We start from the raw sequence: 14,283 nt of genomic DNA on the forward strand, positions 1-14,283 counted from the left end.
CTTATCAAAATAGTTTGTTTATTTTTTAAGAGTCCCGAGTTGTCAGCTTGAAAATACAATTTTTATATTTTGATTCAAATTTTCTGACGATCCCTACATCGCTTCCCAAATTAATAATTTTTGATAATAATGTACACATACACATACATACATATTACTGTATATAGATAAGTTTCTCATTCCCACTGAAGACCAAACACTGTTACTGTGTTAAATAAAGTCTTCATTACCTATTGAACCTGTTTCTAAACTTCATTGTTCTCATAATTGGTTCTTCTTTAAATTTGAAATCTTAAACGTTTACATAACTTTAGTGTACACACCTATATACTTCAAATTAATTCATACATAAATACTCTCAAGTAGTAACACCACAGATCAGGAAAACATGGTATGTGGTACTCGTCTCTTCCAAAACGAAACACATGATTCGTTTACATGTTACAGTGTACATCACAGAAGCATTTAGAAAAACACATCAGTAAAAAAACTAAGTAATAAATTTTCATAACTCGTAAGAAACAAAGTTCAAACACATGCCCTTAGAAAAAGAACCAGAACTGATGAAAAACTACTGTAATATTCCTTCTGAAGTTCAATTTACATTATTTTTGAAGGAGATAATAAAACCACAACTTAGGTATTGGAACATCTAACCTGTTTTTTTGTTTTGTTTAAAAAAAGGGATAAAATTTAATGAGCTTTAAATGATTTGCTTTGTTTTGAATTTCACACAAAGCTACACGAGGGCTATCTGTGCTAGTTGTCCCTAATTTAGCAGTATAAGACAAAAAGGGAAGGCAACTAGTCATCACCACCCACTGCCAACTCTTGGGACATTCTTTTACAAACAAATAATGGGATCGACCATCACATAATAATTACGAGTCAAGTGCCTTAACCACCTGGCAGCCAGCCAGGCCAGGAACTTTAAATCAGAACATTTCAAACAAGCATAAAAGTTCACATTTTAAACTTTCAATCTCAAACAATGTTCTATCAAGATCTTTTAAACTTTTATTATTAACATTAATTTTATACTTTGTTATCTTTTAAACTATATGTGGTGCATTTATACTGAATTACTTTAAAAAAAGTGTTTTATCACCTTCTTTAAATTATACCTTTGAAGACCATTTACCCAAAATAACTGTATTTTTCAAGAAGAATAAGGCATTTTTTTAAATTGAATAATTTTCAATATTTTTAAGAAAAAATTCATACAAAAGATACACAGCTTGTTAATTTTGTTTGATAGAGTATATTTAGTTACAGTTTTGTTGTAAAACCAACACCAAACACTTCTACTGTCATCATAAAACTTACAATCTGAAAATCAAAACTATCATCACCAACAGCTAGATCTTGTATAAAAACAAAACAAATGGAAAAACTGGACAAAAAAGTCAGATTTTTGTTTTGATGTTTATTATTATTGATAATAGTGATGTTCTTACCCTTGTAATAAATTTACTTTCCTTTTCTTTAATGTTGATAACTTAGCTAAATATTCTAGCCTTGGATGTTCCTGGTGATATAAAAACAAACCACATTATGATCAAGAGTTCAGGTAAAACATCATATCTGTGTGTTAAGAAATTTACATTTTAAACATATATTTTTGAGAAACTTTCTCAAAAGAATACCTCTAGAAAACATTCAAATATTATTTTTATAAGACAAAGTTTGAAAAGATGTTCAAAGTGAAATACTAGAGAATAGCTGTAAATATAATACTGGAAACAAACAAAGTTAAAGGTCCTGAACACCCAATCAAGGCAGGAAAACAAGGTCATTTACCCATCAGGAACGTCAAACTGCATATGTCACAACCTTTTACAGAGTTAAATTCAAAATGTAATTAAGCTAGTTATTATCGATGTATACAAGTAAACTTTACATCACAATGTAATTACTGAATCAAATTTTAATTGTATTTAAGTTCTTAGATTCTCCCTTCTTCTATAATTTACTTATTGAATGATTTTATGTAAATTACAGTGAAATCCTTCTAAAGCAGCCACCTTCGTAACTGAGACAAACTGGCTTGATTAGAGGGGTTCCACTGTACATAATTAAGGATTATGTAAACAAAAAGGGACTGTGATTGAATGACCACTTTCAAGGGGTGACCAAACCTGGTGGATGGCCACTTAGAAGGGTTCCACTGTAGTTATTACTCAGACAAGGCAAAAATTTTACAGCTTTCTATTTTATTTATTTATGATGTCATACACTAGGAAATTAGAGTCATTTGGCATGCACACCAATCACAGCCTCTCTTTTACAAGCTACCAATAGTTCTCTCAGATGTTGTATATCCATAGACTTACTGCTGTACTAACAGGGGGCATATAGTGTGGTAGTGCCATTAGTAAAGAACAAAAACAGATGCTGGTAAACAGTACATTTTATGTTTTTCATGAATATTCTTTATTTATTACTATAAAAGTAACTAAAATGAAAAAACAAGAAAGTTGTTAGGTTAGATTAGCTAAAATAAAGATCAGCAATAATAAAAATTATTCATATTGTTTAATGTAATTCAATAGGGTAACATGAGCTGAATGTTCACCAAGTGATTTAAAACTTGTGATGAAGTATTAATAGTTACATGTAGTTCAAAAGTCGATAAAACTATGAGATTAAGAATAAACAGATGTCACAAGTTTTTAGTTATTTAGGATAAACTATCACAGTTTAGGGTCACAAATTGCTCACATTCTAGCACAATAAAAATGTAATTTACAATTATTTCATAATTTTTTATGATGGTTATGAGGGTGTTTAAATTGACTGATCATTTAGAGAGTTATAGTTTGTAAAATAACAGATAATTGAAAATTTTTAAATGAAGTATTTCTAATTTTAACATAAAAAATCACTTTGTAATCAGAACAGTCAACACTATGACAACATATAATTAAAATATTTTATGATTACTGTCAAAGTTTGTGATGACACAACTAGTACCTTCAGAATCACAGTAGGTATACTGCCATGGTTAAAAGTTCATGTTAAATACACAAGCCCATTGTGATAAAGTTAGTTTCTAAGGTAAACATTACCTCTAAAGTATCAAAACTAGTCATATCCCAGTGGTGGGTAATTATTTCCAAATACTTTTTCCACAATTCAAGAAATATTACAGCTGAAAGTAAATAAAAACAAAGTGAAAGGTTTATCATCAGTAAAGACAGAAATTGTAACAGAATATAAATCACTCTTTAAACTGATGTGACTTGTGACAATTAATTCAATTATTTTTGTTCACCAAAGTGTTAGTAATTAAAAACTTTGTAAAGTGTTTCCTTTTTTCCTTGAAAAGTCCCAAATTACAGATAAAGAAATCTCAAAGTAATAACATGTTTTTGGAATTATTTTTAAGTCTTTGATGGGAGATTTTAGTTATAGAAGTTTGAAGTCTTGGATGTGAAGCAAATTTGATGTGCTTTATGTTGGTTTGAAATTAAGGCCATTTCAAGTAGTGTAAATATACAATGTTGGACGTTTTTATGTTGAAGTAACCCTTTTGCTATGGGTGTCCATTACTACACATGTCATAAGGATTTTCTTAGTGAGTTACTTTCCCAAAATTCAGGTCCTTTGTAAAGGTCAGTTTTATATTACTGTACATAGTAACATGAGCACACATGCACCATGTCATTGTAACTTCTATACTGTTATCCAGGCACAGTTGAAAGATCAATATAATAAAAATAATAAATGTATATTCAGAGAGTGGACAAGAAAAGTGGCCCTCCTTAAAAATGCTGTTAATTTGTTATATATTTTATTAGATAACAGAAAAATGTGTAAAATGCACTTCATGAGATCTGTTCAAATATGATATCAAATAAATTAACAACATTTTCAAGGGAGGCACTTTTCTGTCCTCCCTTGTACATAAATGTTTAATGTTATCAAATTTAAGCTATTTTATATGAATTATAGTTTGTAGTTATTTCAGAATGAAAAAAAAGCATTCTTTATATTAATTTCGTAATTGTTTATAGTGGTCAAATCTATCAAGCCCATATAGAGTTTTATTAGTAAAAATAACAGATAAAATATTAAGTTTTTTTCTGTACAAAATGTTTGATAATTATCTGAGGTTATAAAAAATTTTGTGTGTGAAATTTGAACATTTTCTGATGCATACAAGTATTTTAATCATAAAATCAAAATTACTATGCATGTTGGATAGTCAACATGCAAAAGAAAATAGTCACAAGAAAAGCATTACTTAAAAAAAGTATTAAAACTCAATAACAATTTGATATTTTGTGTATGAAAGTTCTAACAGAGTTTTAAGTAGAGAATAATATTTATTCAACTTTAACATGTAAATCTATATAATACTTACCCCAGAGTGACATAAAACAGCAAAAATACAGCAGCACCAATGTCAAAAGATTAGTTATTCTGACAAAAGTACATGTCTGTCCTGATATTCCATATCTACATCACATAAAATGGTGTTCTTGTAGTCTTCACAAATGTCCTTACTGTAAAAAAATTCAATTTTGTTTCAAGTTTATATAATAAACACAGTACAGCTGTACATTTATATCAATCATAATTTACAACTATCAATTTCAATGATAATGCCACATAAAATAACTGACTAATTGAAATTATGTTTAAATCAATTTATCACAAAATTATTAAAATATTTTAATGGTTCAAAACACATCAACCAATAAAATTAATGGTTCCAATTATTATTCTTTACAATTATTCCAGCTACAAATAGCTTGTGTGAAAATAATTAATTACTTTAGTGATTAATCACTTACCACATTCCATCAATCACATAGCTCTATGTAACTGATTTGTCTGAGGTATAATTTAGAAAGTGATCAAACATGAGTTATAAAAATAATAAACTGTTTGGTAACTCTTTTTTCTCCCCTTATTCAAACCTGTGAGCATCACCCATCAAGGTGAAGCATACAGAAAACACAACACTCCTACTACTGAAGCTGGAATCAGCATACAGGTGTAATATCCAAACCAAACAAAGTACAGGCCTATCTTAACTCCAAAATACTCCCTGAAAAAATTGAAAGGAACAAACATTGAAGTGATTCTTATCAAAATATAGTACATACAATAACTAATGAGAAACCCCAAAAATACATCCATAATAATTTTTTTGTATATATTTGTCTTAATTGTAAACTCTGACTAGTATGAGAGCAAGGTGATTTTCATGCTAAAATTAATACAATTTATATATCTTTAATATTACAGTCTCCAAACTTCATTTGTATAGCTTCCAGAATCTTCTAATTGAATATCAACTTATTTTTTGGTAAAAATTTATATGTTGTGCATTATTATCTCTACCCTTACACTGCATGAGCTTAGGCCATTTGTTTAACCTTGTAACCAAAAAAATATGAAATAATATTTTTCCTTTCTAAAATCCCTGCAGATTACAATAAAAGCTTATCATTATTTATCCCGACTATCGTCAGTCTTGTATCAGTTAAATATGACAACTTCCTGTATACTATGCTTATGTAACAAGTTAGGAATCACCTTGTATACACTTAGTTCAAATTACAGCAAAAAATTATGTAATACACACGATCACATGTATATACATATATTGCAAACAAATTAATCTATTTCTTCATTTACATTTTCTAATGTTACCTAATAAGTATTTTTTTTACTTTTATAACAAACCAAATATGTACATAAAAATAACAAAAATCTAGTACTTAATTGTGAATGCTGTAATTCTTTTTGTTGTCAAAGATTTAAAGTGTTGAGAGATGCTAACCCAAATTTTCAATGGTGATGTTTTTGATTTTTTTCCAAAATTATTTATTAATTTCAAACACAATTTAGAGAACAAACAATAATAAACATAAAGCATACAATGTCCAATAATTATTACAATTTAACTGGTTTCTAACCAAACATTGTGCATCAAAACAACTTCCTCAGCTGGTTAAAGTAAACTTAGTGCTAGCAGATTTGAATCTATGTTCCGAAAACTTAAAAGCCATCCTGTGAACGAGATGGCATTATACATAAAATAGAAGATTAAATATTTATTTTCTGATGGTTATCAATAATGTAGTAGCAAATGTCAAAGACAGAAAGAAAGAGAGAGAGAGAATTATTTACCTTTTTGAAAGACTGTATGTAAGAGAAGAGAGCTTTATGGGATGCCTTGGTAACTATAACATTATGTTTTGTATTAGGAAAATCTGTAAGTCTGAAAGTTGTATTCAATCTCAGTCAATCAAATACAAGTGAAAAGACTACCTAAGTTGAGCAATTTGGAATAAACAAGTGCCATCACGTGATACAGAAATGTGAACACTAAGACGTTACAAATTAAATTTTACTTTTGATATTCAGAAATTAAAACTATATTATATAATAGAAACATATAATTAACTACATACTAATACTATTAGATCTACATCTATTTCAGTTATTACAACATCTTTATAGGATTCTATAGCTCAATGAAAATAATACATTAGCAACATGAGAGGATTATCTTCCTCATATCATGACTGACTCTCCTTATACATAATTATTGTATTTGGAATGATCTCTTTTAAAACACAACTAGTATGAATAAAACTCCACTTGAGACTCTAAACATGGCGTACAAATATAATTGGTAATTTCAATCTTTAGGTTATGCTGAAAACTTTCACCAAGTGATTTTTATATTAAACAAATTCTGTCCAGGTAATTAATTATTAACACTCACTTGATGTCATCAAGAGGTTGTTTTTTACATATTGCCGAAAACAAAGCCCAGTTGTTCATTAACCATTTCCGAGGAGCTTCGTCATCTGAAGAATTGCATTCCCCCTAATAATACGTCAAAGTAAATTGTCAACATAACTATTATTTTACTGATACAGGAAGTGAAATATCTCCAAGTATAATGACAACTAATAAAAATATGTTAAAGTGCACTTTACTGGAAAATAATATTAATAACAAACTACAGGAGCAACCCTATCACACAAATTCATCAGGTCATAAACCTGATATAACACACACTGACTGTAGAAATAACTGTGAACGACACTTTTAACATATGAAAAATTGTACATCCAGCACACTTGGAAAGAAGAATCCAATGAGTTAACTGACTTCATGTAAAGGAAAGGTAGCTTCATACGCATTATCATTGATAAGCTTGGTTATTCCTGAAAAAATAGGAGAAAAACACAGTATAAATACATAAGGCATGAAAATATTTAATACAACAATGTAAAGAGTGATTGCAATGACTTTTATTCATCACTATATATAATATCATATATTGGAACCACGTATCATAATGTAATGAACCCAAGCACACACATGCCAAGTACTATAACCATTTTATTATTTACCAAATTTTAATTTTTTTATTTTGATGAAATAAGGTTTCATTATACTGTTTTGTTGAACCATTGAAAACAAGATTCAAAATTAAATCTTACAGAGAAGTAAAAAAAAACTTATTGGATTGCTAATCTAAATACTGTTCAACCTTTTGGACTCAATCTAGAACCTGGAATCGATGATCTTCGTTCACTGGTTTCATCTTTGTCAAAAATTATTTTATTCTTTGCTCATTTCTTCTCGTAACGTGAAAGCTGAATTTACTAAAACATACCATTTTTTTAAGGTAATTTTTCATATAATTTTTTACAATTTTGTTTGTTTGGGAATTTCGCACAAAGCTACTCGAGGGCTATCTGTGTTAGCCGTCCCTAATTTAGCAACTAGTCAACCACCGCCAACTCTTGGGCTACTCTTTTCCACTAATGAATTATTGACCGTCACATTATACATTTTCAGATTACAGTTACCTAGGCCATGCCGGGCCCCAATTTTTTTTTACAAACTGAATTGTATATCATTTTCAACCTGTCTCCAGGTGTCACCTTTACTTTACTTAAATGCTGAAGTACCGTTTTAAATACACACATATTCAGCCATTTCTAAAGTAAAATATTCCTTACACCTTTTTGCATACATTCTCACCATTGGCTACATTATACTGGAAATGAGACATTTACACCAGAACATAGAGAAATAGACATTTCTTGGAAAACCAGATGACCTTCCTGATGTTTCTAAACTAACTTTATTTGTATATTACTCATTTGATTACACCACCATTTCTAATTTGTAACTGAAGAAAGTTCCACCTTTCATAAGTGCTCAAATTACAGGGTTTTTATTCATTTCTATCAAGACTTCTTGAACCTACATGTTTTTATAGCATCTTGAATGATCTGTACAGTTATAGTTGGTTACAGTCTAAGAGCAGAACTAACTGACTTCTTTCCAAACTGTTTATTATCAAGACTCCATATGTCTTATGTCACAACACATAGTCATATTTTTGCCTGTTACAATGCTAACTATATAGGACTGACCTAAACATTAGGGAAACTTGCTTACTTTCTACATAAAATACAGAGTGGACCATAACTGAAATTATTTGAATTAACTGTGCATTGGTTTCCATTTCTGTGTGATTGTATCAGGAATAACCAGGGTTACAGGGATTTTATTCATTTCTATAAAAACTTCTTGAACTTACATGTTTTTCTAACACCATAATTATACTGTTCTCATAACATCTTTAGTTTTCCACTGATGTACAGCTATTTTTTTATACATCAGTTAATGTGTCAATGTTACAACTTCCTAAGCTTTAGACAGGAGACATTTGTTCTATGTACAGGCAGTAAAACCATAAAATTAAAAGAAAAGTATGGGAAAATGCCAAGTTGAAACTTTGAAGAAAATAGAAAACCTAGCATTCAGAGAGGAAAAAACATGTTTGTTCATTATATTTCATATTTTTCAGTTTCTCATTTCACTGCACATTGATGATTTTATTATTATTAGTTTTAGGGTTGAAAAAATAGTAGATAAAATATAAAGTTCTGCAAGAAAATTAGCTTTGAAAAGAAGTATTTTTTTTAACTTTCTAGCATGGAAACTTTCACTCAGACTGATTCATTTAAGGCTTTGGAAATTCACAGATAGATCTTTATGGGAATATATTAATAGAAATCTTGATTACTTGTGTACAATACAGTTATGGCTACTCAAAGCTTGACAAATTTCATAAATGAATGCGACATAAATTTAGAATTATAGTAAAAATTAGTACTTACAGCTCCACATGAGCAAGTGTTTCCCTATTGGACTGACCCCATACACAAAGAGTGTTAATATTATTTATCACTATTAATTTTTATATTTATGAATATTATTCAGCACTATTAAAGTTTAGGACTAAAACTTAATCCAATTGAAACTTATGAGATATTATCAACTGTTAATAAGCAAAGGTAGCCAATTGATCAATCAATACATTCTAATAATTATAGGTTCTTGTTTTCTGTGTATTAACTTATGAATATTAAACACTTCTAGTCAGTTTGCAATATAAAATTAGATTCATTAACTGTTCACATCGTGTGATAACTAACAGAACTTCTAGTACACACTAACAGTCTTATGTCAAACTACATTAAAAATACAAGTCTCTAAATTTAAATTGTAAAGTTTAATATGACAGAAATGTTCAGGTGGATGTTCCATCTTGGGATTTTATATATACATGAGAAACTAAATCAGCAGCTGATCAGTGCACGGTCAAAACTAAATATAATGATGATAAGTATGAAACATTATAACCCAAAGAGTATTTTAAGACACAGATATTTAAATGTTAACCCTAAAAATACACACTGTAGCTTTTAATTAACAGATTTCTTAACATTATTTCTTCTAAATATTTAAGGGTTATCTTTGCTAAATGTCCCTAATTTAGACTAGAGGGAAGGCAGCTAGTCATCACTGCCCGCCACTTACTCTTGAACCACTCTTTTACCAATGAATAGTGGGATTGACTGTTACACTATAATGCATTGACAGTTGAAAGGCAAGCATGTTTGATGTGACAGGAATTTAAATCTGCAACCCTCAGACTGTGATTCAAGTACCCTGTCATCTGACCATGCGGACCAAATAATTTGAGGATATATCAGTAAATCAAAAAGGTCAGCTATGCAAATTTCAGATTCTTACTTGTGATTATGTTTAGCTCATGTTTCTATCTTAATGTAAATTTTAGTAGCTTACTGTTTGTGCTAGTAAATCCTAACACAATATAAGAAAGTTATATCTTACAACCTTTGTTATGTTACTTGTAAAAATTTAGAAGTTAAAACTGATTGGCCAAAACATAAAAGTGAACTAAAAACTAAATTTATTAACATAGATTCTTCATAAAAGTGTTTAATTCATTCCTGTGTACAACATGGTAGGTGATTGTGGCACAAGCACTTTGAATCACCCACAGCAGAGGTCACAGCAAAACAGTAAATATAATTAATGAAAGCTAATTTGTACTCAAAACTGAAATTTGTATCACCACTTGTATATGATGGTACTTTGTAATATTTTCTGTAAGTCTTCCAGCTATTCTCTAAGGCATTTCATTATGTTTACTTGTAATAAAGTTTTACACAAAGTCAATTAGAAAAGTTTGCTTTGTTTGGAACTTTTTTTATACTTTTAGCACCTTTCAGAAAAAGGTAACTACATGCATTTTAATTATTATAAACTCATCACAAAATGTTATTATTTTAAAATGCAAGGAAAAACATATAAGTATGATACATAAAAGAATTTTATATTATATAAAATTAATTGAAAAAATTCAGTTTTCTTCCAGATTATCTAATGACTGAGTTCATAATAAGGAAATTTATTTACAAAAAGTATAAATTCAGCTTATGAAATTTCTTCAATAATTCTGATGCACAGTAAATTATATAGAGATGAAATTAAATACATATTATGTGAAAATATATTACGGGAAATAATATGTTTTTTCACTTGCCAAATGCATAAAATTCTCCTGTATTATAACTAAATCTTTTCCGCTTCAAAATAAAATCCACAATTTGAGCATGTTGAGCTGGTTAAAGAAATCTTCTTTCCTCGCTGGAACATCAAATCTTTAACAAGGCCATTAAAAATAACTTTTACATAAATATGAACATACATGAACAAAATATTTTTAAAATTACAAACCTCTTTCATCTGTTAGAGCAACAAGTCACATTTACAAAGCAATTAACTATTAGAATTTTTTAGATGTATAACACATTAAATAATGATGCACAAGATTTATTAATAGATACAGATGTAGTGATATAATAATACTCTTTTCTTACTGGAAAACAGTACTTGGCCAGTAAAGGATGTTATGATTTATGTTATTAATCTTATTCTGGTGTAACATTACATGCACTATTTTATAGATCTTACTTGTCAATCTAAAATCTTTAATATGGAAGCTGGTGAACCATACAGGCTTAATAATAAAGACAAATCCTTTCTAACCAACTTTACAGATGACAGCTTTACATAACATTATAATAAACCATCCAAGTTATTAGTTTCTTGAAGTAAATTGTAAATAATTACTCTGTAATTTTTTTATAAATCATAAAGGGCAAGTAATATTAAAAGTACCATAACTGATTCACTCATTTTTTTTCACTTCTGAAAAACAAAACTCATCATGAAGCAAAACATTAAACCACAATGTACATTAATGAACATCTTCACGTGTCACATCATTCACAATAACAACATGAGCTATATGTTCATTGAATGATTTATAACTTGTGTGATGGGTGTATTTATGTTGACATAGGTCAAGGGCAACAAAACTATATACACTGCTGGCCAAAATCTTAAGGCTAATGAACATAAAGAAAAAATGTGCCTTTTGCACTGTTAGACTCAACCACTTATTTGAGTAGAGCTTCAAAATATGAAAATAAAAAAAGGAAAAATAAAAATAAAAAACGTTTTTAGCATTTAATATGGAAAATGTGAACACTATGAAATTAGCCTAAATACTACCTGGTCGAAAGTTTAAGACCATACTGAAATGAAGAGTTAATTAGTAAACACGTCACGAAATTTAGTCATCTGTGTTCAAGCATTAGCATTGTCAACACCTCCCACTGACATCTCCTGTGTTACATTGGGTAAAAACATGGCAAAGGCTAAAAAGTTGACAGAGTTTGAACGTGGCAGAATAGTCGAGCTGCAAAAAGCAAAATCTCTCTCAACGTACCATCACTAGTGAGACTGAGCAGAGTAAAACTGCTGTTGTAAATTCTTAAAAAACCCTGAGGGATATGGAACAAGAATTTTAAGTGGTCGGCCTAAGAAAATTTCACCGGTGTTGCGCAGGAGGATTCAACAGGTTGTCCAGCAAGATACCAGCCAACCATTAAACCGTATTAAGTCCTTTACAGGTTCAGAATGCAGCTCAATAACAATGAGACAGCATCTACGAGAGAAAAGCTTCTAAACCATAAATGCCTCAAAAAAACACGCCTCCTTCCACATAACGAAACAGCTCAGTTAAACTTTGCTGAGAAGCACCAAACATGGGACGTAGAAAAGTGGACGAAGATTTTGTTCTCTGATGAGAAAAATTTAACCTGGATGGTCCAGATGGCTTCCAACGTTACTGGTTCAATAAAGATATCGCACCAGAGACACTTTCTACTCGACACAGTGGAGGACATTCCATCATGATCTGGGGTGCTTTCTCCTTCCATGAAACAATGAAACTTCAAATTATACAGGAGCATCAAACAGTAGCTGGCTACATTGGCATGTTGGAGAGAGCATCCTTATTGACTGAAGGCTCTCGCTTGTGTGGAAATAACTGGATCTTTCAGCAGGACAATGCTGCAATCCACAGTGCCTGCAGAACAAAGGAATTTTTAATGGGGAGTAATATGATTCTTTGGACCTTCCAGCGTATTTGCCCAAACTGAACCCCATTGAAAATGTTTGGGGGTGGATGGCAAGGAAAGTCTATAGATATGGACGGCAATTCCAAACAGTGCACGATCTTCGTGAAGCCAACTTCACCACTTGGAATAATATTCCAGCCAGTCTTCTGCAAACGCTTATATCGATCATGCCGGGGGAATGTCTGAAGTTATTCACAGTGACAGCCATAATACAACTCACTACTGAGACCTCTTGCTGGGCATTTCCTATCCTGTTAAGGACTTTTGGGTATTGTCTCAAACTTTGACCAGCTGGTATTTAGGCTAATTTCAGAGTGTTCACATTTTCCTATTAGATGCCAAAAGTTTTTATTTTCCCTTTCGAAGCTCTATGCAAATAAATGATTGAGTCTGACGATGTAAAATGCATATCTTTCTTTATGTTCATTAGCCTAAGATTTTGGCCAGCAGTGTAATTACGTATACATGAATGTAGACTGTTACAAATTTTAAAAGCAATTTAATTTAAATGATTGCTATTTTCTGTTACAATCTGCAGTCATTTTAGAAAGAAAGAAAAATGATAAGTCAGATTTGTATTTTTATTGAGTGGCTTAGAAGGTTTGTCAAATTGGCTGAATTCACAGAGTTAGAGTAAAGAAAATCAAACTATAAAGTTTTACTGAAAATAATATATTTGACATTTCCCTAGGAGATTCTGAACATTATACAAATGACACCTGAAGCTTTTCACAGAAAGAACAATATTTCATGAACAAATCTTCAGTAATATTTTAAAATATTATTTTTGTGTACAAAACATTTGAGATGCTTACTGAAAGCTTGCAAAATTTTGTGAATATGCACAAAACATATTTAGAACTTATAGTACGGAAACTCTGGTAGTTATTACTTTGTGATTGCAGTCAATTTTTCCTGAGGTACGCTAAAAAATTTGTGAGTAGCTCATGCACATTATATAGTTCATTAAGATAATGTGAGCTACATGTTTTCAAGTGATTTACAACCTATTTGGTAGACATATTAGTTAAACGTATTTCAGAGGGCAATAAAATTGTTACAAAAAAAGCTATTTAGAATAAACAAATGTAGTTTCTTGTTACAAAATTGGTAACATTGACAAACCTCGTGCAGAGTTTGGGTAGAATAATACAAAAATACAGTCTAGTTTTACTGACTAAAATGTTTCAAGTTTATTTATGTTGTTTCAATTTCTGATGATTTAAGTGTTTTTAATCTACATGAAAATCACTTTGCACCCACAGTAGTCAATTTTCTGATTCCACATAGTCACAGACTCTTGTAGACTTCATTATAAATTCAACATAAATTATGTTTTTCTCAACAAATGATTTAGTGATTACTCACAGTTGATGAGAGTTTTATGAATATACACAAAACGTATTAGAAATTATTGTGGTGAAGCTATAAACAT

The 14,283-nt window shown here is 30.0% G+C and overlaps 2 protein-coding genes across 3 annotated transcripts in view; one reads left to right on the top strand and one right to left on the bottom strand.

The window, feature by feature from the left end:
• Nucleotides 1-14,283, top strand: part of LOC143243070 (uncharacterized) — a 698,461-nt gene that overhangs the window by 451,952 nt on the left and 232,226 nt on the right. The window lies entirely within an intron of this gene.
• On the bottom strand, nt 4,446-7,066 carry LOC143242760 (anoctamin-9-like). Of its 2 annotated transcripts, XR_013023207.1 has the most exons (3): nt 6,746-7,066; nt 4,926-5,056; nt 4,446-4,508 (listed from the first exon to the last, which is right to left on the bottom strand). XR_013023207.1 is itself a non-coding variant. In XM_076486246.1 (2 exons), exons 1-2 carry the CDS (start codon nt 6,802-6,804, stop codon nt 4,942-4,944), a joined length of 174 nt encoding a protein of 57 aa, XP_076342361.1. In that variant the 5' UTR covers nt 6,805-7,066; the 3' UTR covers nt 4,918-4,941. The 2 variants fall into 2 exon arrangements, 1 of the variants encoding a protein (XP_076342361.1); XM_076486246.1 differs by lacking the exon at nt 4,446-4,508 and having other exon boundaries at nt 4,918-5,056.

Source organism: Tachypleus tridentatus, unplaced genomic scaffold, assembly GCF_004210375.1.
Source record: "Tachypleus tridentatus isolate NWPU-2018 unplaced genomic scaffold, ASM421037v1 Hic_cluster_2, whole genome shotgun sequence".
Lineage (NCBI taxonomy): Eukaryota > Metazoa > Arthropoda > Merostomata > Xiphosura > Limulidae > Tachypleus > Tachypleus tridentatus.